General features: G+C 28.7%; 5 protein-coding genes and 2 long non-coding RNA genes across 7 annotated transcripts; 3 read left to right on the top strand and 4 right to left on the bottom strand.

The window, feature by feature from the left end:
* Positions 1 to 1,696: 1,696 nt before the first annotated feature.
* On the bottom strand, positions 1,697 to 2,309 carry LOC133029147 (uncharacterized). The gene is made up of 3 exons (XR_009683342.1): positions 2,236 to 2,309; positions 2,080 to 2,145; positions 1,697 to 1,992 (listed from the first exon to the last, which is right to left on the bottom strand). It is a non-coding gene; the product is annotated as an uncharacterized LOC133029147 (long non-coding RNA).
* Positions 2,301 to 3,208, top strand: LOC133029148 (uncharacterized). Its single transcript, XR_009683343.1, has 2 exons — positions 2,301 to 2,407; positions 2,893 to 3,208. It is a non-coding gene; the product is annotated as an uncharacterized LOC133029148 (long non-coding RNA).
* Positions 3,209 to 4,152: 944 nt separating this feature from the next.
* Positions 4,153 to 6,254, bottom strand: LOC133029146 (uncharacterized). The gene is made up of 4 exons (XM_061101627.1): positions 5,644 to 6,254; positions 5,453 to 5,527; positions 4,689 to 4,741; positions 4,153 to 4,496 (listed from the first exon to the last, which is right to left on the bottom strand). Exons 1-4 carry the CDS (start codon positions 5,897 to 5,899, stop codon positions 4,395 to 4,397), a joined length of 486 nt encoding a protein of 161 aa, XP_060957610.1. The 5' UTR covers positions 5,900 to 6,254; the 3' UTR covers positions 4,153 to 4,394.
* Positions 6,255 to 6,355: 101 nt separating this feature from the next.
* On the bottom strand, positions 6,356 to 8,473 carry LOC133029145 (uncharacterized). The gene is made up of 5 exons (XM_061101626.1): positions 8,343 to 8,473; positions 8,115 to 8,243; positions 7,909 to 7,972; positions 7,529 to 7,806; positions 6,356 to 7,418 (listed from the first exon to the last, which is right to left on the bottom strand). The coding sequence occupies exons 1-5, from the start codon at positions 8,424 to 8,426 to the stop codon at positions 7,185 to 7,187; spliced, it is 789 nt and encodes a 262-aa protein (XP_060957609.1). The 5' UTR covers positions 8,427 to 8,473; the 3' UTR covers positions 6,356 to 7,184.
* Positions 8,474 to 11,035: 2,562 nt separating this feature from the next.
* Positions 11,036 to 12,817, bottom strand: LOC115697586 (eukaryotic translation initiation factor 4E-1). Its single transcript, XM_030624662.2, has 5 exons — positions 12,466 to 12,817; positions 11,777 to 11,942; positions 11,575 to 11,700; positions 11,419 to 11,484; positions 11,036 to 11,331 (listed from the first exon to the last, which is right to left on the bottom strand). Exons 1-5 carry the CDS (start codon positions 12,720 to 12,722, stop codon positions 11,281 to 11,283), a joined length of 666 nt encoding a protein of 221 aa, XP_030480522.1. The 5' UTR covers positions 12,723 to 12,817; the 3' UTR covers positions 11,036 to 11,280.
* A 2,433-nt stretch (positions 12,818 to 15,250) lies between these two features.
* LOC115696797 (F-box protein AUF2) lies at positions 15,251 to 16,543 on the top strand. Its single transcript, XM_030623681.2, has one exon. It carries the CDS (start codon positions 15,371 to 15,373, stop codon positions 16,412 to 16,414), a length of 1,044 nt encoding a protein of 347 aa, XP_030479541.2. The 5' UTR covers positions 15,251 to 15,370; the 3' UTR covers positions 16,415 to 16,543.
* Positions 16,544 to 16,587: 44 nt separating this feature from the next.
* Positions 16,588 to 20,910, top strand: LOC115697558 (protein SRG1). The gene is made up of 4 exons (XM_030624625.2): positions 16,588 to 17,916; positions 19,127 to 19,374; positions 19,468 to 19,792; positions 20,434 to 20,910. Exons 1-4 carry the CDS (start codon positions 17,533 to 17,535, stop codon positions 20,686 to 20,688), a joined length of 1,212 nt encoding a protein of 403 aa, XP_030480485.2. The 5' UTR covers positions 16,588 to 17,532; the 3' UTR covers positions 20,689 to 20,910.
* Positions 20,911 to 25,619: the final 4,709 nt, after the last annotated feature.

Genomic DNA, 25,619 nt, shown 5'->3' with positions numbered 1-25,619 from the left:
TGCCTGTTCCGGATTCGGGAGCCCGGATGTGGGACTGGGTTACCTTTCTATGGAACCTTAAATCCAGAGGAGTTGATACTGATAAGCTGTTCCTCTATGCCTCGATTGTGGTAGATACGATTTGGAGGGCACGCAACGACAAGGTGCATAATAAATCAATGGGTAACATTAAGCACTATATTGACTCTATTTCTTCTTGTTACACAGATTATGGTTCCTGCCTTCTCTCCCCTCCACAGTCTATTGAGACCCAGGCTTGGTCTCCGCCGCCAGAAGATTGGGTTAAAATCAACTGCGATGTCAAAGTCGGAGGTGCAACTATGTGTGCTGTTGCCATTGCGAGAGACCATAACAGATCAGTTTTGTGGGTGGCAGCAAAAAGGCTACACTTCTCTGACCCACTCGCTGGAGAAGCCGCGGCCTGTCTTTTAGCCATGGAGACGGCGGTTTCTTTGCATCATCCTTTTGTTTTGGTGGAGAGTGATTCAGCGATTGTAATTAAGAACCTAAAAGGGGATAACCCTACTTGGGGGATTGAGAATTATGTGCGTCCCTGCAAACTCCTCTCTACTTTTATGACTAATTGTAATTTTTCTTCTATAGCTAGAAACTGTAACTTTGCGGCCCATAATGTGGCCAAATGGGCGTTTGCCAACAATGTCACGGGCATGGTAGACATATCTACTATACCTGTTAATATCTTTTGTAATGACCATGAGGTCTAACTTCAATTTTATTTATAAACGCATTTTTCAAAAAAAAAAAAAAAAACAAAATATTAAATGATCATCAATATAATTAAGGGGTTTTTTCATTTTTACACTTCAAACGAGCTTTTTTTTTTTTTTTTTTTGCATTTTTATAGAATTCTATATAGGAACCCTTATTGCAACTAGCGCTTCAATCTAAATTGCAACAAAAAATCGTATAGAAACCCCTATTGCAACTATCACTACAACCACTTTAGAAACTCAAACCGTAAATTAAAAAAAAAAAAAAAAAAGAAAGTTAAAAAAACAGTATACCCTATAATCATGCAAACAATTATAAGGAGGAAATTATACTTTATACTATTTTTATTTTGTCCTCTTTTATTTTTACTCTCTTTTTTAAAATCTATCAATTTTATCTCTTTTTTAAATACTATACCAATTTTGCCTATATCACTTCAAAATACTCTTCATGGGACTTCCTTATATCAAAGTATTTTATGTCTCAATTAAATATAAATTAGAGGAAGTAAATTTAATTAATTGATAAATAAAAAAATATTTTTCAATTTACCCCAACTATAGGGGTTGACTGCTTGACCCCACATACAACTTATTTATTAATTTTTTTAAATAAAGTAATCAAATTTATATTTATCAATTAACTAAAAATCATGCCCTGAATTTTTCAAACTATTACAAAAGACTTCTAGTGTTAATTGTCTTCATATATAATTTGATATTTTTCACATGTAAACCACTTCTAATGTCTGAAATATCAAAACACATTCCTTCCTTTTTGGAAGGTAATGTATGTTTTTTTAATTACTCATCTGAAAAGAGCATAAATATAAAAGATCTACTCACAAATAACTTCTCTAGTCTCTATTTTAAGGGAAAATTGGGCAAAAAAGCTTATTGGTTTTGATAACATGATTTCTACTCAGAGTTAAGTTTGTCATTATAGAGACCCAAAAACCCAAAGAGGCAGTAGAAAATTTGTATGCATTCGAAGTAGGGTAACTCAAAATTTGTTCGAAAACTAATCAGTAATACCGAGATCCATTCCACAACATTTCCTTTAGAGATGGAAAGAAAGAACAGTCACATTTCACTCTAGTAGTATCTAGTGTGTAGAAAGCTATCACATATTAAAAGAAAACAATTTCGAGTCTTCTGCTCTGCGCTAGTAGTAGTAGTAGTAACGAACGAAAAGAAAAACTATACAAAATCATACAGTGTACCGATTCTTGGCTCCTCTGTCAAGTTTCTTTGCATCATCCTGAAAATGAATGAAATGATTTCATTAGTGAAATAAATTGGATTGTAATTAAAACATTGAAATCCAATTATATATAGAAATACTTACATGAAATATGAATCCTATGGTTTCCTTGTAATCGAGGAACTCCTTCCACTGTCTCCCAATGCTCACCTGCATCATAATAATCGAAATTGTCTGAGATTATCAAAGCCATGTTAAAACCGAATTAAAGAAATGAAACGAATTCAACAGCTCAGTTACCTGAGCTTCTTCATTGGCTGCATTCTTGGTCCAAATAGATATCTTCTCCTGTCTAGCTCTGACATTCACAAAGAGTGTTGAATTCATGCCATTTTATCTCTCTTTATCAACTTTCTTGATGAGTCTCTCTTTCTCAGCTTATGGATTTTCCAATTATGATCCTTTCATATATGTAAGTATGGTCGGACCAGAAATGGGCTTAAGAAAAAAAACAATTTTTTAGGTTTTTACTATAAAAATAAATAGTATTTTTAAAAAATTATTAAAAAAATATATATTTTTCAAAGATATTTTTTTTATTTAGGCCCCTAAAATGGGTGGGCCCTAGACTCGGGCCTAGCTTGCCTTAACTAGAGTTGGCCCTAGGCTAAGGCAGGTTAAGCCCGCGCTTAGGGCCCACTCCTATTAGGGCACAAATGAAAAAAAAAAACTTTAAATAAGTATATATATATTTTGAATAATTTTTAAAAATATCATTTATTGTTATGAAAAAAGCCCCAAAAATTATTTTTTTTTAGGGCTCAAATTAGCTCAGGGTCGGCTCTAGCCTTAACTTAGGGCCGACTCTGATAATATGGTAAATTTTTAGGGTTTCATAGCAATTTTTGTTTAAATAATTTTGAGTACTAATTATAATTATTATTTGATTAATGATAGGTTCCAAATGTGATTGGGACAATCTTGGGAGTTGTTCAATTGGCCTTATACTACTACATTAGTAGAACATCAAGAGAAGACTCAAGACTACCCTTGATCAACACATATGTAGTTTGACTAATTTTTGTCAAATAATAAATGTAATTTTTTTCTTTCTTTTTTGCATATAAAAGAGAAATTAGGAAAAATCATTGTTTATACAAAATAGAAATTAGGCATTGTTTTTCTTTCTCTCTTTTCTTTTTTTAGTCTAAATTCCATCTTATTAATTTTTAAAAATTCCCCTATATTCAATAAGAAATTTTTATTTATTTTATTCTTATTCTTATTTTGACTCAAATTAATGTTAGCTATACCATGAAATAAAAGTTCAAATATAATTGTATCAAATTATAGGAAAATATGGAGTGTTACATAGTCACATTTATCTGAGATCTTATTTCAAAAAAAAAAAATACATTTCATTAAATCATAGAATCAAAATTATAATTAGAGATCTATGAACTCTAAGAGAAAATCAGCCAATTTGGCCATTACCCTTTATAATTCCAATATATATTGTTCATTATCTAAAAGAAAATAAAAAGAATAAAAAAAATGAAAAATAATATTATTGTCTCTCCAATGTATGTTTTTTGCCCTTCAAATTTTGTTTCTCTTTTTTTATTAGTGTTTTCGTCGTGCTCTAACCCTTAAACGAGTTATATGGTGACATGTCTCCGCCTGTAATTTTAGAAGCCTTTACTCAACTTTTTCTCGATAAAATGTACATAAACTTCTCATCCAAACTCAAAATAAGATGATTCAATATGTGTTCGAAAATATAAATCTCAACATTGTGTTTCAAAAAAAAAAAAAAAAAACTTAAAATACACTTTACACTTCAAACTTGAATGGTTGCTTATCCTCAATTAAGTAATTAATACTAATAAAAACTCACAATATTAAAAATTACTATCATAACAAAAGTTGTAACATATATATAACTACCAAATACCTTTTTCTTCTTGTTTATCATTTAATTAATTTCTCTCAATCCTTCAATCTATTTTTTTGATTATTGTGGTAGATAATAATATATATATATTTAATTTTGTATCAAGTCAAGTCCAGTCAAACTCTTCAATTTTGTATTTTGTACAACTTAATTCATAAATCTGCAAGCTTTAAGAATATCAATTATATATTTAATATAAAAAAAAAATAATACAAAAAAAAAAAACTTAAAGATATAACTAATGAAAAACTAACAATAAAATGTTTGAATAACCAATTTGGTTAATACTAATAAAAAGAGAAAATAAAAATGAACTTACAGTATTAGTAAAAAGTGTGAGGAAAGCAAACTTATAATGTGTCAAAAAAATTAAGGCTATGTTTGGTATACTTGTTTATTCTTTCTGATCAATCACCCTACCCTTTGAAAAACAAACCGAGCTTCTTCACTCGATTACTAAAGAACATCTCCTTCGAAGAAGATTCGAGGCACCAACAATGATGATTTAGTCTAATATATGATATAATGAAGACTTGTATCCGCATAGCTTTTCGAGTTCCATTAAAGCCATTAGGTTTTGTTCGGGAGGTGTAGCTTCTTTCTCGATCTATATAATAAGTAAACAATATTTAGTATGATTTATTAGATTTAGTTCGGAATAATAAAATTAAAAAGAATATGAATAGAAATAAAATAAAACAAAACAAATAACTATTAATAAGATAATATTGTATAATTGTATTTAAGTAAATAATTAATTAAGATATAAATCAATAATTAGTTAAAGAAATATACAAACCTTTTGAAGTTTAAGCCGCATAGATTCTCTTTCCTTTTGGAGACTTTCTTTGTCTACATTAAAAATCAGTCAATATTATTAATAATTAAATTAATTTAAACAAAACAAGTTATTAATTAAGCTTTCAATATAACATTATAAAAAAATATATATATTTATAGAAAGATACATTTTCTTACCTAGTTAGGGCATCAGTACCGGCAAAAATATTTTCTGTTTTCGATATTTTGAAAAATATATAACAATCTTTCTTCTATGTGAGTAGTTCAAGAACAACGAACGTAGAAAGCTAGTTTTTCAAGAAAAGAGAAAACACCGATGATTTAATAAAGTTCGAGTCTAGTGCAATATTCTCTACTCTTCAACGAAAGAACAATCATATGATCATCATTATTTCTTTATTAATCAGTCAAGTTTTATCTCAAGAACACAAAAAGATCGAATATAGAACAACATTAAAAATTGCAAATAATAATTAATCCCTATTATTATTAATTATAAATTAAACATAAACAAAACAAGCAATTATTAATTAACAAACAACAACATATATTTCTTATCTCAATAGGACATTATTTTTACTCTCACCTTATTAATATTATATTTCTTTTCGACACTTTAAAAAATTTATAACTTAATCTTTTTCATAAGAAAACTAATTTTTCAAGAAAAGAGAAATCTTCAAGTGCAAGAAACAAGAAACGAGGTTCGAGCCTAGTACAATACTCTCTACACAAAATTACAAAAGAATAATAATAATATACCTAAGAAAATGGTGTTTTGCAATTCAGCTTTTCTCCTTTTTGCAGCAAGAATTAGCTCACTCATTGGCACTTCTTCTATAAAATAAATAAATAAATAAATAAATGTTACATAATTATTATTATTATTACAATAATCTCATCAAATTATTAATTAAATCACCAAATAAAAAATAATTAAATAAAGAACTAACCTCTTTTAAATAATGATGATGATGATGATGAACTAGTAGAAGTAGAAGGATGATGATTATAATTATGAGAAGGAATATTATTATTAGGATGATTTTTGTGGTGAAGATGATCTTTGTCTCTCTTCTTCATCATTTCATTATCATAATTATTAGTCTTCTTCTTCTTCATGATTTCATGATCATTATGATTATGATTAATGGATTTTTGAGGATTACTAGGTCTTCCTCTTTTACTACGTTGTTGTTCAATCATCATGAAATTAATTTGAGAAAGAAAGAAAGAAAAAGAAGATCAAGATCGATATATGGTTAATTAAGTACTTCTTTTCATGTCTTTAATTATATATATACATAATATTATTAATCCTAATCCTACTATAATTATATTCACTAATATACATAATCTTATTATTGTTCAAATTAAGTATTTCTTGAAACATTTTATGCATTTTTTTTTATTAATAATTCCAAATTAATTAATTTGATAATTTTATCAAGCTATATCTTTTTTTTATTATTATTTCTGTTTATTTTACATAAATAATTTTATTTTATTTAATATAAATTACATAATTAATCAGACTCTTTTTTTTTTATTATTATTATTGAAAGAAACTTTAAGAATTTATTAATCAAATAATTTCAATAATCATCATCCATACAATAGAATGAATTATATACTATTGAAATATTTAATTGCAAACAATTGTTTTTGGCCTTTAAACTAAGTTTGTTTCATCTTCTTTTGTAGATTCAAGTTTTCCTCTTCTTCTTCATATTCTTTCTCCTCGTCGTTTTTCAAAAACAATCCCAATTTTGTCAACGGTGTCTCATATAATATATTAGAAGATGAATAGGTGTGCATTTCAGAATTTCTGCCATCATATCTGCATGATTGTTTGTACACGCATAGCTTTTCAAATTTTGATAAGAAATCCTTAAAGTTTTGATCAAGTACTTCTTGCTTAACCTGTGTTAATGAATTATCATAGTACAAATTAGTTAGAATTTATCATCAAAACAAAATCTTTTACAATTATTTAAGATACCAAACGAAAAAATATGCAAGCAAATATTAACATTTTCAATCATAGGTAAGTGAGCTTCTCTTTCTCTAATTAATCGTTGTAAATTCGCTATTTTTTCTCTTTCTTCTTTTTCCTGTCTTTCTTTTTGTCTTTGTAACACCACGCGTAGTATATAAGAATTTAAAAGAATTACATATATAAGAATTTATATAAATATATATAGTGTTAATATTATTTTAACTTTTGTGTTTTATAAAAATTATCCATCCAACTCTCTGTTTTGTTAAATGATAAATTGGACCATGTGTTCTAAAGTGATACAAAACAGTACACTAGGCTCAATTTTCGACAGTTTTATATATATATATAACTAACTTAAAAGACAATTTCTAGCACGAACAATCTTGTCATAACATCTCTAAATGTAAAAAATGTAATCAATCTTGTCATTATTAAATTTTATAATAGAATATTTAGTTACAAACAATATAAACTAAGCTTGTTTCAACTTCTTTAATTTTGTAGATTCAAGTTTTCCTCTTCTTCTTCAAATTCTTTCTCCTCGTCATTTTTCAAAAATAATCCCAACTTTTTCAATGGCGTCCCAAATAATATATTAGAAGAAGAATAAGTGTGCATTTCAGAATTTCTTTTATTATATCTGCATGATTGTTTGTAGCCGCATAGTTTTTCAAGTTCCAAGAAATACTTATGGTTTTGATCAGAATGATCAACTTCTTGCTTAACCTGTATTAATTAATTATCATAATACAAATTAGTTAGAATTTATCGTCAAAACAAAATATTTTACAATCATTTAAGATACCAAACGAAAAAATATGCAAGTAAATATTAACCTTTTCAATCATAGCTAAGTGAGCTTCTCTTTCTCTAATTAATCGTTGCAAATTCGCTTTTTTTTCTTTTTCTTCTTTTTCCTGTCTTTCTTTTTGTCTTTGTAACTTCTCTCCTTCTCTTTTTTCCCTTTCCTCTATTTCTTTTTCAATTCTTGCACTTTCAAATACTTCGCGCGGTCTCTTTTTTGATTCCCCCTTAATTTCAAACTTTGTAGCTGCAAAACTCGAGTTGGCACAAGCTGACTTTGCAGCCAAAGTAGTTTTCTTGAGATAACATTCTAATTAAAACAAAAAAAAAATTATTAGCTATATTAATTATCTAATTAGGTCTATAAATTAATATTAACATATTAAATAATTTAATTCGACTAACTAATTACCTTGTCGGGATAATGAAGATGGAGTTAGACTCTGAGTTTCCAGTTGATAATTGATTCTTTTATTCTATTACAATATTGAAAAAATAAATATTAACATCAATGAAAAAAGTTTTAATCCCATAATAAAATTTTAATTATTAAGCAAATATTAATATATATATATATATGTTCGGAGAAATTTAAAAAAAAAAATACAAAATTTGAACCTTTTCTATATATCGATGATGATGATGATGATTCAATAGAGCATGAGTTGGTGCTCGAGTTTTAGATTCGTACGATAATATTGAGAGCGGTCTCTCAGTATCATTTTCAATTTCAAATTGCTTCCCTACCTATATACATTATAATAATTAAACAAATTATACAAAATTGATCGAAAAATAAATTATACATTACAAAATGATTAATATGAATAAAGTTCATAAATTAACCTTATTGTGATTGTGAGCCTTTTGCAAATATTCATAAGACTTAGAATTATTGCTCGAATTCACTCTCATATTCCTCCTCCTCATCCTCTCCAATAATTTACCTAAAAAATTATGTATGTGAATTAATTAATTAATTAATTACAATTTTAATTATATATCATCCATATTGTTAATTAATATTTTAATTATTTATTTATTAATCAAAACATGGTATATTTATTAAAATATTATTTAAGTCTTAATTATGGATTGATGAACACAATAAATGAAATTTAATTTTTCTCACCTTGTCAATATTTTGCTTAACAATTATTAATCCTCTCGAGTATCAATTAATACTTGATTAGTAATTAATTAAATGATTTAGAGAGCAAGAAGATCGATCATTAACAATTATTTAATTTATTAGGGCTAGAAAGTACGTATGTAAATAATTATGGTTCTTATGTTGTCTTTTTATAGCAAAAACATAATAATCCTAATTCTAATATGATTATGATTATGATTATTATATATTTTTAATTATAATTAAATATGATTATTTAATCATAATATCATGATTATTTATCTTAACTTTGTTTGACCATCTAAATTAATATAAATATTATATTCTTTTTTAAAATATTTCGGGATTTTTTAGAATATGGAAATTGAAACCTAAATTCAAATTTAAATATGTAATATTTGAAAGAGACAAATTTAGATAAGATAATCTCGAAATAAATTTAAATTATTTAAAGAAATTAAAGAAATTTAATTATGTATATAAATTAAAATTAGGAAAAATAATTATATATTTGTTTGAGATTTTTTTAATTTAAAAATATATTTCCATTTTAAAAATTAGGTAGTTTTATAGTAATTATGTAAAAATAATTTAATTTTTGAAAAATTGAAAAGTGTGTACATTTTAGTTGGAGCAAAATTATTTAAATATTTAAAATTAAATAATTAAGTGTGTTAATTTCTACACTGCACCTAAAAAAGGTGTATTGATGTATCAATATCTATTTAAGTAACCAGAAAAAAAAAAAAATTAACTTTTTTACACGGTAGTGTATGTTATAGTTATTTAAGACAATTTGCAAAATTTTAAAAAATTCGAAATAATTTACAATATAAAAATCAGTGTTCGAACAATCTATTTCATACGTCCACAATAGACTTTTTGAACTTTATTTTTCAGAGTGTTAAACTTTTCTGAATTTTTCAAAATTTTGTAAGATGTCTTAAATAATTACAACGTACACAACCATAAAAAAATAAACTAAAAAATTCTCCTAAATATCAAAATAGATAGGAGGTGCATCGTTATCGTGCATCATAGAATTTTCTAATATTCCATTTTATACCAAAAAAATATTGGGCATACTTCTAATGGCAAAGCTAGTCCAAATTTTAATGAGAGACAACACATGTAAGAATATAACTTTTTTATTTTTTTAATAATTTTTCACATATAATTTTTTTAAAAAAAATTAAGGAGCGATGACACCCTCCCCTATCTTCGTCGTGTAATCCTTAAAAATGTTTGTACCAAAAGTTATAATTTTGTACTATAATGTTATTAGCTAGGCTCAGATGAAAAATAAAAAAAAAAAATTAGGGCAAGCAGTTAAAAGTTGTGTTAAATTTTGGACACAATAAATATTATTTTTTTGTATATTATAATGTTTCTAATTATTATGATTAATTAACTTTTACTAAATTTTACCTTCTTTATTTACCATATTATATTTATTTAAATAATAAAAAATAATAATTTTCTGTATGTTATCAACAAAATATTAAATGATCATCAATATAATTAAGGGGTTTTTTCATTTTTACACTTCAAAACAGTGTCTTTTTTTTTTTTTTTTTTTTGCATTTTTATAGAATTCTATATAGGAACCCTTATTGCAACTAGCGCTGCAATCTAAATTGCAACAAAAAATCATATAGAAACTCCTATTGCAACTATCACTACAACCACTTTAGAAACTCAAACCATAATTTTTTTTTAAAAAAAAAAAAAAAATTAAAAAAACAGTATACCCTATAATCACGCAGACAATTACAGGGAGGAAATTATACTATATACTATTTTTATTTTGTCCTCTTTTATTTTTACTCTCTTTTTTAAAATCTATCAATTTTATCTTTTTTTTTTAAATACTATACCAATTTTGCCTATATCACTTCAAGATATTTTCATGAGACTTCCTTATATCAAAGTATTTTATGTCTCAATTAAATATAAATTAGAGAAAGTAAATTTAATTAATTGATAAATAAAAAAATATTTTTCAATTTACCCCGACTATAGGGGTTGACTGCTTGACCCCACATACAACTTATTTATTAATTTTTTTAAATAAAGTAATCAAATTTATATTTACCAATTAACTAAATTGAATCATGCCCTGAATTTTTCAAACTATTACAAAAGACTTCTAGTGTTAATTGTCTTCATATATAATTTGATATTTTTCACATGTAAACCACTTCTAATGTCTGAAATATCAAAACACATTCCTTCCTTTTTGGAAGGTAATGTATGTTTTTTTGATTACTCATCTGAAAAGAGCATAAATATAAAAGATCTACTCACAATTTTAAGGGAAAATTGGGCAAAAAAGCTTATTGGTTTTGATAACATGATTTCTACTCAGAGTTAAGTTTGTCATTATAGAGACCCAAAAACCCAAAGAGGCAGTAGAAAATTTGTATGCATTCGAAGTAGGGTAACTCAAAATTTGTTCGAAAACTAATCAGTAATACCGAGATCCATTCCACAACATTTCCTTTAGAGATGGAAAGAAAGAACAGTCACATTTCACTCTAGTAGTATCTAGTGTCTAGAATGCTATCACAGATTAAAAGAAAACAATTTCGAGTCTTCTGCTCTGCGCTAGTAGTAGTAGTAGTAACGAACGAAAAGAAAAACTATACAAAATCATACAGTGTACCGATTCTTGGCTCCTCTGTCAAGTTTCTTTGCATCATCCTGAAAATGAACGAAATGATTTCATTAGTGAAATAAATTGGATTGTAATTAAAACATTGAAATCCAATTATATATAGAAATACTTACATGAAATATGAATCCTATGGTTTCCTTGTAATCGAGGAACTCCTTCCACTGTCTCCCAATGCTCACCTGCATCATAATAATCGAAATTGTCTGAGATTATCAAAGCCATGTTAAAACCGAATTAAAGAAATGAAACGAATTCAACAGCTCAGTTACCTGAGCTTCTTCATTGGCTGCATTCTTGGTCCAAATAGATATCTTCTCCTGTCTAGCTCTGACATTCACAACAGCACCGCAAATTTCATCACCGTGATCGAATTGCTCTCCAATCATTGCCAACAACTACAAAGATAGAACAAGAAATCAGATGGGATCATTTTAAAGCATTCTATTACCAATTCATTATAAAGGATCATACCGTATACAGCCAACAAGTATCTGACTTTCCCTTCTGAAATGTCATTGTCCATTTCCCTCCATTCGAACAGATAGGATCCTCCCATTTCGGTTCAATCTTAAATTTGAAGCAATGAAAGTCTGCCCCTGGAGCTAATTTGCTTGGGTGATGTATGCTATTGTACATGCTGAAATGAAAGATATGGAAATAGATAAAAGCCATAACAAATCAGAAGCTCTGAACTGGAAAATTCTATAAAAGCATAGGAATTAATGGCACAAGGTGATTTAAGCCTAAATCTAAACCCTATTACTGTCTCAATCTTGAAAATCCTAGAAAAACAGAGGAATTGATGGCAAAAGGTGAATTAGACCTAAATCTAAATTTACTAGTGTTTCAATCTTGAGGCCTAAGTCCAAGAAACTAACTAAACATTCATAAAGATTATTTGATTGAACACAAAGAGAACTTCTTAAACTCTCAACTAAGTATCAAGAACTCAAACAACAACAATGACAATTATATATATAAGCATTACAATTAATCAAAATATAAAGAATCAACATTTAAATACACGAACACCAAAACTCAAAAAAAAAAAGAAAAAACAATCAATAATCACCAAACTCTCAACAAGAACAAGATCCAACAACGAACAATTATCATAAACCCAAAATCCCAACTTTTTAGAAGAAAAGAAAGACGTTTACCTCCAGAACTCTTCGACGGTGGAGAAGGTATAGATCGGACGAATAGAGCTACCCCAAGCAGCTTGCTTGGACTTGGCGGAAGGGTTATCGAACCAAAAGGTCCAAGAATGTTCGAGAGGGTGAGGTTGATGGAGTAAGGGGGCGTTGGCAGGGTTAGAAGAGCTGGAATCGTCGTCGGCGATGATCTCTCCCTCCTCGAGATCATCTTCTTCAACTCTAGGGTTTGTTGGGATTGTTTGATTTTCCTCTACCACCATTTTTGGGATTCTTCTCTTTCTTTCTTTCTTTCTTTTTTCTTCTAACTTTGCTATCTGAAATCTCTTTCGGGCCCAACTTCGGTTTATATGTGTAGCTAATGGGCCTAGATTATTAATGGGCTGGGCCACCTTGGGAGCATTTATATTGGGAAATTTACAAAAATACTGGAATTTAGGTTAACTTTTACAAAAATACTACACACGGAAAAGTTTTCAAAAATACTGTGTTTTTATAAAACACTAGTAGAATACAAAACAGAACAACTCAAAACAACAGTAGAACAACTAAAAAACACCGGTAGAACACCAGTGAAAATTTAACACAGTATACTGCGGTATAAAACTTACACAGTATTTTTTTAAAAAAATTCTGCTCCACAGTAAAACAAATTGAAAAATTTCAGTATATAGTGTAAATAATCTTTCATATTTGGAATAATTTTAAAAAAAAAAATACAAAAATAACAAAAAAAAAAATTACAAAAATAAGGTTTGTACGGAATTTTCAATATCCTTACGGTTTTTTTAAACTTTATTTACATAAAATACAGAATTTTAGTGTATTTTTTATGTTGTATTCTTGTTATTTAAAATAGTGTTTCATGTAAGTATTCCTTTATTTAGTTTTTTTCGCTGAAAAATAAAAAAGGATCACCTGCTGCACAAATCTCTTCTCCACCCATTCGATAGCTCAGACAATCTCAGGAACCACGTGCTAACTATAGAGACATTATACTTCATTCCTTCTTAATTGGATCAGCACATCGAGGGTTCACATCTCAATAAACTTTGTGGGCTTTTATTACTTAGTTGATTGCATTTTTTGGTGATTATTTCAAAAATACCCAAAAGCAACAAAGTTAACATTGTTTTTTGGTTGTTTAATAAAAAGACATTGTTTGCATGTCGTGAAAACATAATATAATGTTGCGGTAACATGAAAATAGTCTTGTTTTTCCTATAAATTCGTGAAAATGTAAAAAAAAAAATATAATTTTGGATACTTTGTGTAATTTTTTTTTTTCAGAAAATAAGGTAAATAGTATACGAGTATCAGATCATGCACATTGTAAACTTATGAATAATTTACAGTCGGACCCGTCGGACCCCCCCCCCCCCATCAGACCCGTCAGACCCCCCCCCCCCCATCGGACTCGTCGGACCCCCCATCGGACCGGTCGGACCCCCCCCCCCCATCAGACCTGTCAGACCCGTCGGACCCCTAGCTTGCAAGCATCGGACCCCCCCTCGGGTCCCCATCGGACCCATCGGACCTGTCGGACCCCCCAGCGGACCCCATGGTCCGACCATCGGACCCGTGGTCTTTTTTTTTTTTTTTGGTTTTCAGTTGAGGCTCACGGGTTGAGAGAGAGGAAGAGAGAGGGGGGTTGGGTCCTTCGTCGGAGGTGGTGGGTTGTCCTCGGTGGTCGTCGGAGGTGGTGGGTGGTCCTCGATCTCCTCCGTGCGGCGTTGATGACGGTGGGTTGAGTATGGGTCAAGAGGGTCGGAGGGGTTGGGGTTGGACTGGATTGCTCCGATGGGGTTTGAAGTGGTGGTGGGATGTGGGTGTGGTGATTTCGTAAAGTGGTCGGCAGAGAGAGAGAGAGAGAAGTTTTAAGTTTTTGATTTTTTTCAAATGGGAGGATTATTTGTGGGATATTAGAAATGTAGTCATATATGACCAATATAATTAAGTATGCATCTAGGGAAAAAATTTTAAGGTGTTATAAGGGTAGAATTTCAAATTTCCCTTTAAAGTATTAGAATATTAATTTAAATAAAACGAAAACAATTTTTATAAAAAAAAAAAAAAAAAAAAAAAAAAAAAAGAGAAAGAAAGAAAATCATACATCTTTAAGTCTTACACTATTCTTATTCCCAAAGTCATGTTGTTGGTGCATTTTCTAAGACCTTTGTTGGTTCTTTTCCACCCAAATGAAATGAAAGAAAGAATTTTGATTACAAATACAATCACAACTTACAATGAACTCTACATCATTGGTTCTTTTCCACCCAAATGAAACGAAAGCAAGAATTTTGTATTACAAATACAATCAAAACTTACAATGGACTCTACATCATAGTTTGCAATTTACAGTATGTTTTCAAGATTAATACAATTTCTCAACTCATTCCTTCTCAAAATGTTAGAATAACTAAAAAAAGCCAAAAAACAATAAACAATGTCCAACTCAAACAACCCTTAAAATTTACAAGTATATTTATTTCTTTCACACTCCAAACACCATTTCTACCTTTTCTTACCAAGAAACTTCATAAATGACTACCCAACACGCATATTCTTGAATTGTTTTCATAGTATTTTCCGAAACACAAATTTTAATCCAAAAATCAATTCTTTATTGGTCTACATCACACAACAAATCATTATTAAATCATCATTAATTTTCTCAAGCACTTCAACAAAACTTTCTAGTAAGAACCCAAAACTTAAAAAAACAAATTTTCTCAAACTCAAAGTCAAAATACTTACAATGTATAAACTCAAAACGTGTTCCATTCAAATTCATACTCGGTCAATAACCGTGTTCAACTCGCATACCAACATAGATATATAATATAAAAATGTAATCTTTATTCAGAACAAGTATCAAAGAAACCATTTTTATTTTTCTCAAGCTTCATCAATGAAATTTTCTCGAGAAAATCATATGGGTAAAGAGAAAACGATTCAAGAAGAAGAAGAAAAAGACTACATTGATCAACTCCCAGATGAAATTCTTCTCACAATCTTCAACAAAATTCTCGATGCCAAATCCCTAATCCAATGTCGAACGATTTCGAAACGTTTCAATTCTTTAATTCCCCAAATCGATTCAATTTACCTAAATCTTTCTCATCGAAAAATTCCCCAAAAGAAACCTTTTTTCAATATCCCCAAATCGATTCGATTTCTACAGAGCATTATTTCTCCTAATAAAACCAAATCGAGATTGAACAACAACACTCGGAATATTCTCCATTACCAACCTGAAGAAGCTCTCAAGAATTTCAATCACGTCAAATCCCTAAATCTCGAGATTCCTTCTTCTGAAGAGAAAAACGACAAGTCGTTTTTGAAATGGGCAGCAGAGTTCGGAACCAGTTTAAAGAGTTGCGTAATTATCGGGGCTAATTCGATAAGCAAAAACGACAATGAAAATTCGCAATCTCGAATTGAATCTCAGCCGTTGATTTTATCCGACGAGGAATTGAAGCTGCGAATCGTGTGGATGATATCGTCTTTAATGGCTGCTTCGTCAAGACACTACATGTTGAAACGCATCGTCGTAGATTTTCCAACTATATCAAACGTCGTCGTTTCGGATGAGGAGAAAAGAGGGAAGGTTTATATGGGAGCGGAGCAACTCAGTGAGTTGAGATTGAACTCGGTAAACGACGAGTTTAAATTGTCGTTGGAGAGGAGTGTTATACCTGATTTGAGAATGAAAGTGTGGTATGTGCCTAAGCTTGAATTGGGGTGTGGGCTTGTGATGAGTGGGGCCACTCTTGTGGTGATTAGGCCCATGGTGAGTGGTGATCAGGCCCAGGCCCAGGCCCATGATGATAATGATGTGTTTAGAAATGGGTTTGATTATGAAAATGATGAAGAGAAGAAGATTGTGGGTGAAGCTATTGGTGAGATGATTAAGATGAAGAAGACTTATGTTATGGAAATGACTTCTTTTTAATTATATCACTTTGTTCAATAGTTTTTTTTTATTTATTTTTTGTGATACGAAAATTGATTATTTATTGGAAATTCTTTGTAAGTTTAAACTAAAACAATTACATAATTAAAATGTGGTGTTTGTGTTTCATATGAATTTTGTTGTAGTGATTAATATGTTTTTTTTTTAGATTTATTTAGATTCGATCTAATCATATATTAGGTTTTAAATTTTATTATCTGATTCGATCTAATTAATTTCAATCATCCAATCGATCTAGTATTTATTGGATGTTAGATTGGATCTGTTCTATTAATTGGATGTATTTATTGGTTTAATTTGGGTTTATCCAATATTTTAAGTTGGATCATCATATCCATCTAATCTTAAAGTCCAATAGGATTAGGTTCATTCAATTAAAAAAAAATAGAATAATATTTTAATATTAATTTTTATATATACATATATTTTACGTATAATAATATAAAATCTAATTACTCATTTAAATTAAATGAAAATACCAATTAGTTCGATCGGATATTAGATACATTAATTTGTTAGACACTTCATCCAACATCCGATCAAATCTAATTGGATATTTAAAAATAACATCTTATCTGAGCTAATCACAATTGGATATCCAGTGCTTGGCGGTCAATTGCAATTAGATCGGTCAGTTTTCGTTGAATTAAATCAATTTATGACATTCCCAGCAGTGATAGTTGAATTTAATTTTGAGCTATAATATGTTTTACTTTTAGTAAAAAGAAAGAACGAAAAAAATAATATTATTTTAAACCTTATATATTACAAAAATTATCGATTAGTCTTTCGATAAATATCAAATTGGACTTTAAATTTTCATAAAAGATACAAAATACTAAAATAATATTTTAAGCTCAATTTTTGACAATTTTTTTAATATAACCAACATAAAGGAAAATCTAGCATGAACAAATACAAAAAATATCCCCAGTTTTATCATAACATCTCTAGATCAAATAATTATTAAGTTTTATTTAAACAAAAAAAATAACTGAAAGTATTATTTTGTACTATTTTAAAAAATACAAAATACAATTAAATAGTTCCTAATAACTAATAAATAAACTCTACCAAAAAAAAAAATCGTAAACGACATGAAAAGTCATAAAACGACAAGAAAAACTAAAAACGACAAAATAAAAAGCATCAGTGTCTTCGTCGTCGTCAAGCTCAGTTGGTCAAACCTTACTGAGCAGCCAGCCATGGAGGTTGACCCAGCAGTAGAATCCGAACCAGAAATCGTTAACTTCGGCAAATCTATAATAGTTCCAAGTGTTCAGGAGCTAGCCAAGCTTCCATTACTCCACCTTCCTCCACGCTATTCCCATTGCTTTCAACAATCTCCGATCAACTCCAATGATCCATTGTCGATTCCATCAATCCCTATTATTGATCTCCACCGTTTGGGTACGACGGAATTCACTGATTCTGAGGTTCAGAGATTACACTCCGCTTGTCGAGAGTGGGGATTTTTCCAGGTAAGGAAGAACCCATTTTGCCAATTTGGCTATAATTTCATAAAGTTTGCTACTTTACTCAGAAGAACCCATTTTCCCATTTCAATTAAATGCATTTTTAGAACCCATTTGCCCATTTGAATTAAATGCATTCTTCCTTATGAGCATTGGTTATTTTTTCATATTAGCTGAAAAAAAGTTTTTTTTTTTTTGAATAATATTAGCTGAAAAAAAGTTTGTTACTTTAGTTACACCAGAAGAATCCATTTGCCCATTTGAAGTAATTGCATTTTTCCTCATGAGCATTGGTTGTTTTTTTATTTTAGCTAAAAAAAAAAGAAAAAAGTTTGGTACTTTAGTTACACCAGAAGAACCCTTTTGCCCAATGTGAAGTAAATGCTTTTTACCTTATATTTGCTAAAAAAAAGTCTGCTTTCAAAATGTGGCCTTTTGAAAGTGTTGTCAACTTGGTTAATCTGTTTATATTTGGGCTGACTTAGTTTCCTCTGGTTGTTTTTTCATATTAACACTAGAAGAACACACTTTCCCATGTGGGTTTAATCTGCAGAGGATTTTGAGCTATGGTTATTTTTCATAGTAGCTAAACAAGTTTTGCTACTTCACTCATACCAGAAGAACCCATTTGCCCAATTTGAAGTAAATGCACAGCATTGGTTGTTCTTTCATATTAGCTAATAAAAGTTTGCTACTTTACTTAAGTTTTTAAAAAGTGGCCTTAAAAGAGTTTGTGGTGTAGCTCATCAAATTTACAACAGAAAGATTCCAGCCAATTAACTTAACTAAAATTCTGTAATGTTTGTTTCCACAAGTCAACAAGGAATTAGAATAAGGTCTTCATTCAAGACAAGGAGAAAGAGAGTATAGAGAGAGAGAGAGAGAGAGAAAGAGCAAGATTTCCTTTGGGGAGGATTTTGTATTGAGTTAACTAACTGTTTGAAAGAGTTGAACTCGAGGATTGAGGGAGTGTTGTTTCTCTTAGATTTGCTTGACTGTGATAATGTACTTGTAGATTGTTTGAATGATTAAAGAGAACGATTTGGTGGTTCTAAAATTGGAGTAGGAGCAAGGCTGACACAGCTTTGTTTCGGTTTCTTGCATTTAATTTCTGTTCTTTAAAAGTTCAATTTATGTTCTTGAACACGGCTGGCTTAATTGTGTTTGTTTATGTCTTAGCTTTGTTAACTTGTTTAAATTTGTTTGTGCTTGGTAGGTTATAAATCATGGGATTAGTACTTCATTACTAGATAAGTTCAGGACAGAGGTTGAGAATTTCTTCAAACTTCCTTATGAGGAAAAGAAGAGGTTATGGCAGCAGCCAGACAATCATGAAGGTTTCGGGCAATTGTTTGTTGTATCAGAAGAGCAGAAGTTAGATTGGTCAGACATGTTTTACATAACCACATTGCCACTTAACTTGAGGAAGACTCAGCTTTTCGAAAAGCTTCCAATCGAACTCAGGCTTGTCTCTTCTTTCTTTCTACTGCTGTGATTTTTGACAAATTGTGTTTGGAATTCTCAGCTAATTATTTCAGTTTTTCGATTTGGTTTCAGAGACACTATGGAAGCTTATTCAATGGAAGTGAAAAAGCTAGCTATGGTGATCTTAGATCACATGGCGAAAGCTTTGAAGATGGATGGTGAGGAAATGAGAGATTTGTTTGGTGAAGGAGTTCAATCAATTAGGATGAATTATTATCCTCCTTGCCCCGAACCAGATTTGGCTATTGGCTTTACTCCTCATTCTGATGCTGATGCTCTTACAATCCTCTTCCAACTCAATGATACCGAAGGGCTTCAAATCCGAAAGGATGGAAATTGGGTTTCAGTGACACCACTTCCAAATGCTCTGGTTGTTAACATTGGAGATGTCATGGAGGTACAATTAGAGTTTTTTTGTTCATACATACATGAAGCTACTGAAATTTTATCAACTTTTCAAAAGACATAAAAATACCATTATATTTGGTTGATTAAGAAAACTTCACTCCATAAGTGTTACTTGATTATATATATCTTAAGTAACTATCTGATAGGTGTGAATCGAAAGCCTACTAGGGATATGGTTCTGATACCATGTTGAGAATCATGGGATTACATCTCAAAACCAATTAGTAATGAGTGGAGTAACCCATGACTCAATATTTGTACATTTGATCTACAATGTTATCCAATGAAGATTATTCCTTTCATTTTAAAATAGAATAGTTATTCCATCATAACGGTAGAGACGTTATTCAATTGGAATGACATTCCAATACTTAATAATGAATCCAAATAAAAGAATAGAATGAAAATTGATTCATTTCCGTTCTGTTCCATTTCATTACCTCTAACCAAACAGAACCTAAATGTTCGAGTCCCTCTCGGGTACATGTTAGACAATTTGCATATTAGGAAGTATTGTTTGTAAAAATTTCATCTGTTTTCATTTGCCTTATAAAGCTAAACCAGATGAGAAATTTATGCAGTTTATTATGAGCTAAGCTACTTAAGTTTGTTCTGTTATTTCTTTGACAGATTGTGAGCAATGGTACATACAAGAGCATTGAGCATAGAGCGACGGTAAATTCATCAAAAGAGAGGCTATCAGTTGCTACATTCTATAGTTCCAAGCTTGACTCGGAATTGGGACCTGCTCTTAGCATTATTGGCCCCGAAAACCCAGCCATCTTTCGACGAGTCCCCATTGAAAATTACTTCAAGGAATTCTTTGCTCGAAAGCTCAGTGGTAAGTCCTACCTTGATTTCATGAAAGTGGAGAACCAACAATAAAATGTGACAGATGAAACAAAGGAGCTTACAAGTTGATTAATAAACTGCTGAAGCAGAACCACTACAGCAATGTTGTAGTGAGTGATTTAATAAAAATTCATACAACGTATACATACTCCTATATACATATATATATATATATACATATAAATGTAGGAATATTCATCATTGTATGATTGTAAATTTCACAATTTTCTAAGGTTTTCTCCTTTACTTGGTTAATTTTTTTTTTTTTTTGCTTCATAAGTTTGTTTAAGGCTTTATAATGATGTTCTCAAAATGATGTCGTTTTCTCGAAATGATGTCGTTTTCTTGACATGATGTCGTTATATTGTGAGATGTCAAAAGGCGTGAGGTTAAGGTTATTGGATTTATGTCGTTTTCTAACGAAGATGTCGTTTTTAGAAAATGTCTTCTGCAATCCTATCGTTTTTCTGCATATCATGCCGTGTTTGCTAATTATATCGTTTTGTGCAAAATATGTCGTTTCGTTGGCATAGGTGACCTTTTTCACTAAGATGTCGTTTTTATAAAAGATGCCGTTTTTTTTTGGCGAAGATGACTTTTCCTGACTAGGATGTCGTTTTTTAAAAATTATGTCGTTTTATATAAAATATGTTGTTTTCTGTAAATAATGTCGTTTTTACGAGGATCACTTTTCTTACCAATGATGTCGTTTTCAACCAATAATGTCGTTTTTACCAATGATGTCGTTTTAACCAATAATGTCGTTTTTGACCAATAATGTCGTTTTTTTCTGAAAAAGATCAGTTTTCTCATTAAATGTCGTTTCTACCAATGATGTCGTTTTTCTGAAAAAGATCATTTTTCTCATTAAAAGTCGTTTTTACCAATGATGTCGTTTTCACCAATGATGTCGTTTTCAACCAATAATGTCGTTTTCTGAAAAAGATCAGTTATCTCATAAATATTGTTTTTACCAATGATGTCGTTTTCAACCAATAATGTCGTTTTCTAAAAAAGATCAGTTTTCTCATTAAATGTCGTTTCAACCAATGATGTCGTTTTTAACCAATAATGTCGTTTTTCTGAAAAGATCAGTTTTCTTATAAAATGTCGTTTTTATCCAGTAATGTCGTTTTTCTGAAAAAGATCAGTTTTCTCATTAAATGTCGTTTTTAACCAATAATGTCGTTTTTCTGAAAAAGATCAGTTTTTCCATTGATTGTCGTTTTTTTTTTCTTAAAAAATTGAGCTTTGTGAAGGATAGAGACATATATAATAAACTCAATGGAAATAAATGTGGAATAAAACAAAATGATGTGAATTCCATTCCATTAAAGAAAAAGTTGTATTCTTTGATTAGAAACTCTGAAAATTCACATGTGATCATCTTTGTACTTCCCAATATTACTTTCCTCATTCATCAAGTCATTAATCTTTTATTTATTTATTTATTTCTAAGCTAAACTCAAAAGCAAATTCAAATTTTGGCCAAATGCTTCAAAAGCCAAAGATATTGCTAAGTTAATCATAAACCAAAAAAAAAAATATATAATAACACAATTACAATCTCCTAATTAATTTCTAAAATTACATGTCGAAATATTTTTCTTAATTTTTTTATAACGATATTTGTTATAGTTATAATATCATTCTTGTAATTTTTTTTTTTTTTAAATTTCGAATAGTTTACAGTAATGAAAATAGAATTCTTAATGTTTTAGTTTATTACGCATGTTTAAAAAAATTTTAATTTATTTTTGACACTATAAATTATTTAAAAATTTATAAAGATGATGTTGTGATTATAACGAATAAGATATTACGACCAAGCATCCCCACTTAGTGATCAGTCTACTAGTTCACACTAATCTGAAGAAATTATCACGGACGATCGAGCCACATGCAGGAGAACTTGCACGTGTGATTCTAATCAAGCTTTCCTAAAGTATCTAAATTTGCTTTTGCTCGCTACTGGTACACCTCTCCTAATTATTGTCTATTAATTATTTTGAAATAATCTTTCTAGGAGAGACAAATTTTTAAAAAAAAATTAGCATGTAATTTTAGGCACAAAGATTAAATAATAGATTGTAATAGAATGTTAAGGGTAGTATTTTTCTTGATTAGTATCCAAGCAAGAATTTAGTAAAACTATCATTTAATTAATTAAAGTTTTGGATTATTAAATATTATTTAATAACTTGCTAATGTAAAGTTATTGACTTTATGAAGAATCGAGAAGTATATGCATGAGATCACTAGATATAAATTCATAAATAATTCCAAAAATAGTTTTTGTTCTATTTATTACATACATCCAAAAGTCTAAGTTTACTATAAATAATTAAATAATAAATAAATAAATTCATGGTATGAAGAAATAAAAGACAAAATTATATATATTTGATGGAAGCGGCTACAAAAATCTTATGAACTCTATCTTAATATATATGTATTTATAGCTAGTCATATTGTGTTTTAATAACTCTATATATATAATTGTGACACATACACTCAAAAAGTGAAAATATAATATGATTCACCACATTTTTTTCAAAATATAATTATTTTATGTTAATTAAATATAATTCTCGAATGTAATAGAATAATGTAGGACTTTGTAATTAAAGTTTTGATTTGTGTTTCCTAACTATAAAATTGTGTTTTTATTTATTTTTTAAATTTGTATAAATTTCAATCAGAATTATTCAAAGTGTTGTAATATAAAATCAAGCTCGGTTTTAGGCATGACCGAGTTAGGTTTGTGTCTAGGGCCTACTTAATTAGTAGTCTAAAATATTTTGTTTCCTTTTAAAATTATAAGTTTCTTTTTTATTGATTTTAAAAAATATTATATTTTTCTCTAAATAAAGATCTAAAATATTTTTTATACCCACTAAATTTCAAGGTCAACATAGAATTTTTGTTGAGTTTTATCTTTATGCAACTAACAAAATCGTGATATGGCTAATGTATTATTGCGATATAATTGCCATATGTATAATTTAAATAAAAATTGATTTAAAATTTATGTTTTTTTTTTCAACAATTAATAAGAAAATTTTCAAATATATAATTTTATTTATTAAGTTAGTAAAATAAAAATTAAATATTAAATTACACATGAGATCTCATGAAAAATCAAACATATTAATATTTTGTTAGACATATAAGATACAACTTCACAAATATTCTAGTACACTGTAAATAATTTAAAGAGAATTTTTAATGAGCATATATACAAAAATTAAAGGGCACACTTTGATATTTATAATAATTCCAATAATAAAAAACCTAATAATAACTTTAAAATAAATGTGTCTATTAAAGTTTAAACATAGCTTATATTAAAATCAATCATGTTGCAAACTGTGATGTATTTTCATTTAAAATGATTAGACATGGTGTGCATAGCTTATTTAATTAAAAAAAATCAACTTATGAAAGACATGTAAAACTATAAAAAGTGACCCATGAATTTCTCATATACTATTTTATTTTCAATAATAAATTATTTTATTTTAAAATAAATAAAAAGTCACCCATAAATTTCTCATAAACTATTTTATTTTTAATAATAAATCATTTTATTTTTAATATAAATAAAAAATCACTCTTGAATACCAAAAATTCTGTTATATTTAGGATCATTCTCGAAAAAAATTTAAAGTAGAGCAAAAAATCTATATGTAAAGAACTACGTAAAGAATAGAAGTATTTTAAGCTATTTTAAAAACTTCTTTAGAGAATTTTTCAAAGATTAAAAACTTGTTAAGTTCTACGTGACCTTTTTTTTTTTCTAACCATAATTAATAAAAATTATATGTATTATTTATTATTAAAATTCATATGAATATATAACAATGAACATACCTATTGAAATTGAAATTAAGATTGAGACACATAATACTTCAGTCAATAATACTATTAATATAGAAATTCAAATTATAAACATAAATAAAATTATGATCATATATAACTTATGGTTGACATATATAAAAGAATAAACTTACTTAAGCCCTCTTTAAAAAATATGAAACTTTTACCTCTCTATTGCATAAACAATAGGTAGATGATGATACTAATTTATTTGAGAAATCTATAAAATAAATAAAATCATAAACATAAATAAAATTATGATGATGATACTAATTTATTTGAGAAATCTACAAAATAGATAAATCAAACATTAAAATCAGGGTAATAAATGATAATTAATTTTAGTGTAGTGTAAGTCATATATAATGGTTAATTTATTTTTTAATTGCATCATATATACTTATACACGCATGGTGAGGTGTATTTCAATTAGATATTTTATTTTATTTTTATTATTAATTATTAATTGATCAAAAATTTTAATCACTAAGAGAAAGAGCTTTTTTTTTTCTAAGCTACAGTAGCATAGAATGAATCATCGGAAATGATCTAATCTAATTATGCCAAACTTTGCTAGGTACCTTCGATCTACCGCTTCGGTCGTAATGGATTGAATAACGTTTCAGATCACCAACTTCAGAAAAAAGCTCCTGCACAATTCATATTTCGACCATATAAGAAAAATACTGCTTGTTCCAATGATTCCATTAATGTTTATGTAAGACAATGTTTCATGTGTGCATACATACCCATGTTTACTTTAGACTTTAACATGATAATAAAGAAAGTGATTTCTACTCAACGTCATATACTGCTCGCGTAAATGAATACTGTACTACGTGGTTGTTTTCTTTTTTAAATAGGGGAGAGCTATTTAATATCAGTTCAAATATTAATAGGATTTGTTTTATTATTATTTTATTATATATAAATAATATTTTATTATTTTATTAAATAAAAATCAAAAGTCACCCCTGAATTTCTCATAAACCAATAATTTCAGTTATATAGGCACACTTTATATAGAATAGATATTTATATAAAAGTAAATACATAAGGTGTACAATTCTTTTTAGTCAATATTT

This window comes from Cannabis sativa, chromosome 7, assembly GCF_029168945.1.
Source record: "Cannabis sativa cultivar Pink pepper isolate KNU-18-1 chromosome 7, ASM2916894v1, whole genome shotgun sequence".
NCBI lineage: Eukaryota > Viridiplantae > Streptophyta > Magnoliopsida > Rosales > Cannabaceae > Cannabis > Cannabis sativa.
Note: the sequence above shows the minus strand (reverse complement) of the source record. Positions and strands in the feature narration are given on the sequence as shown.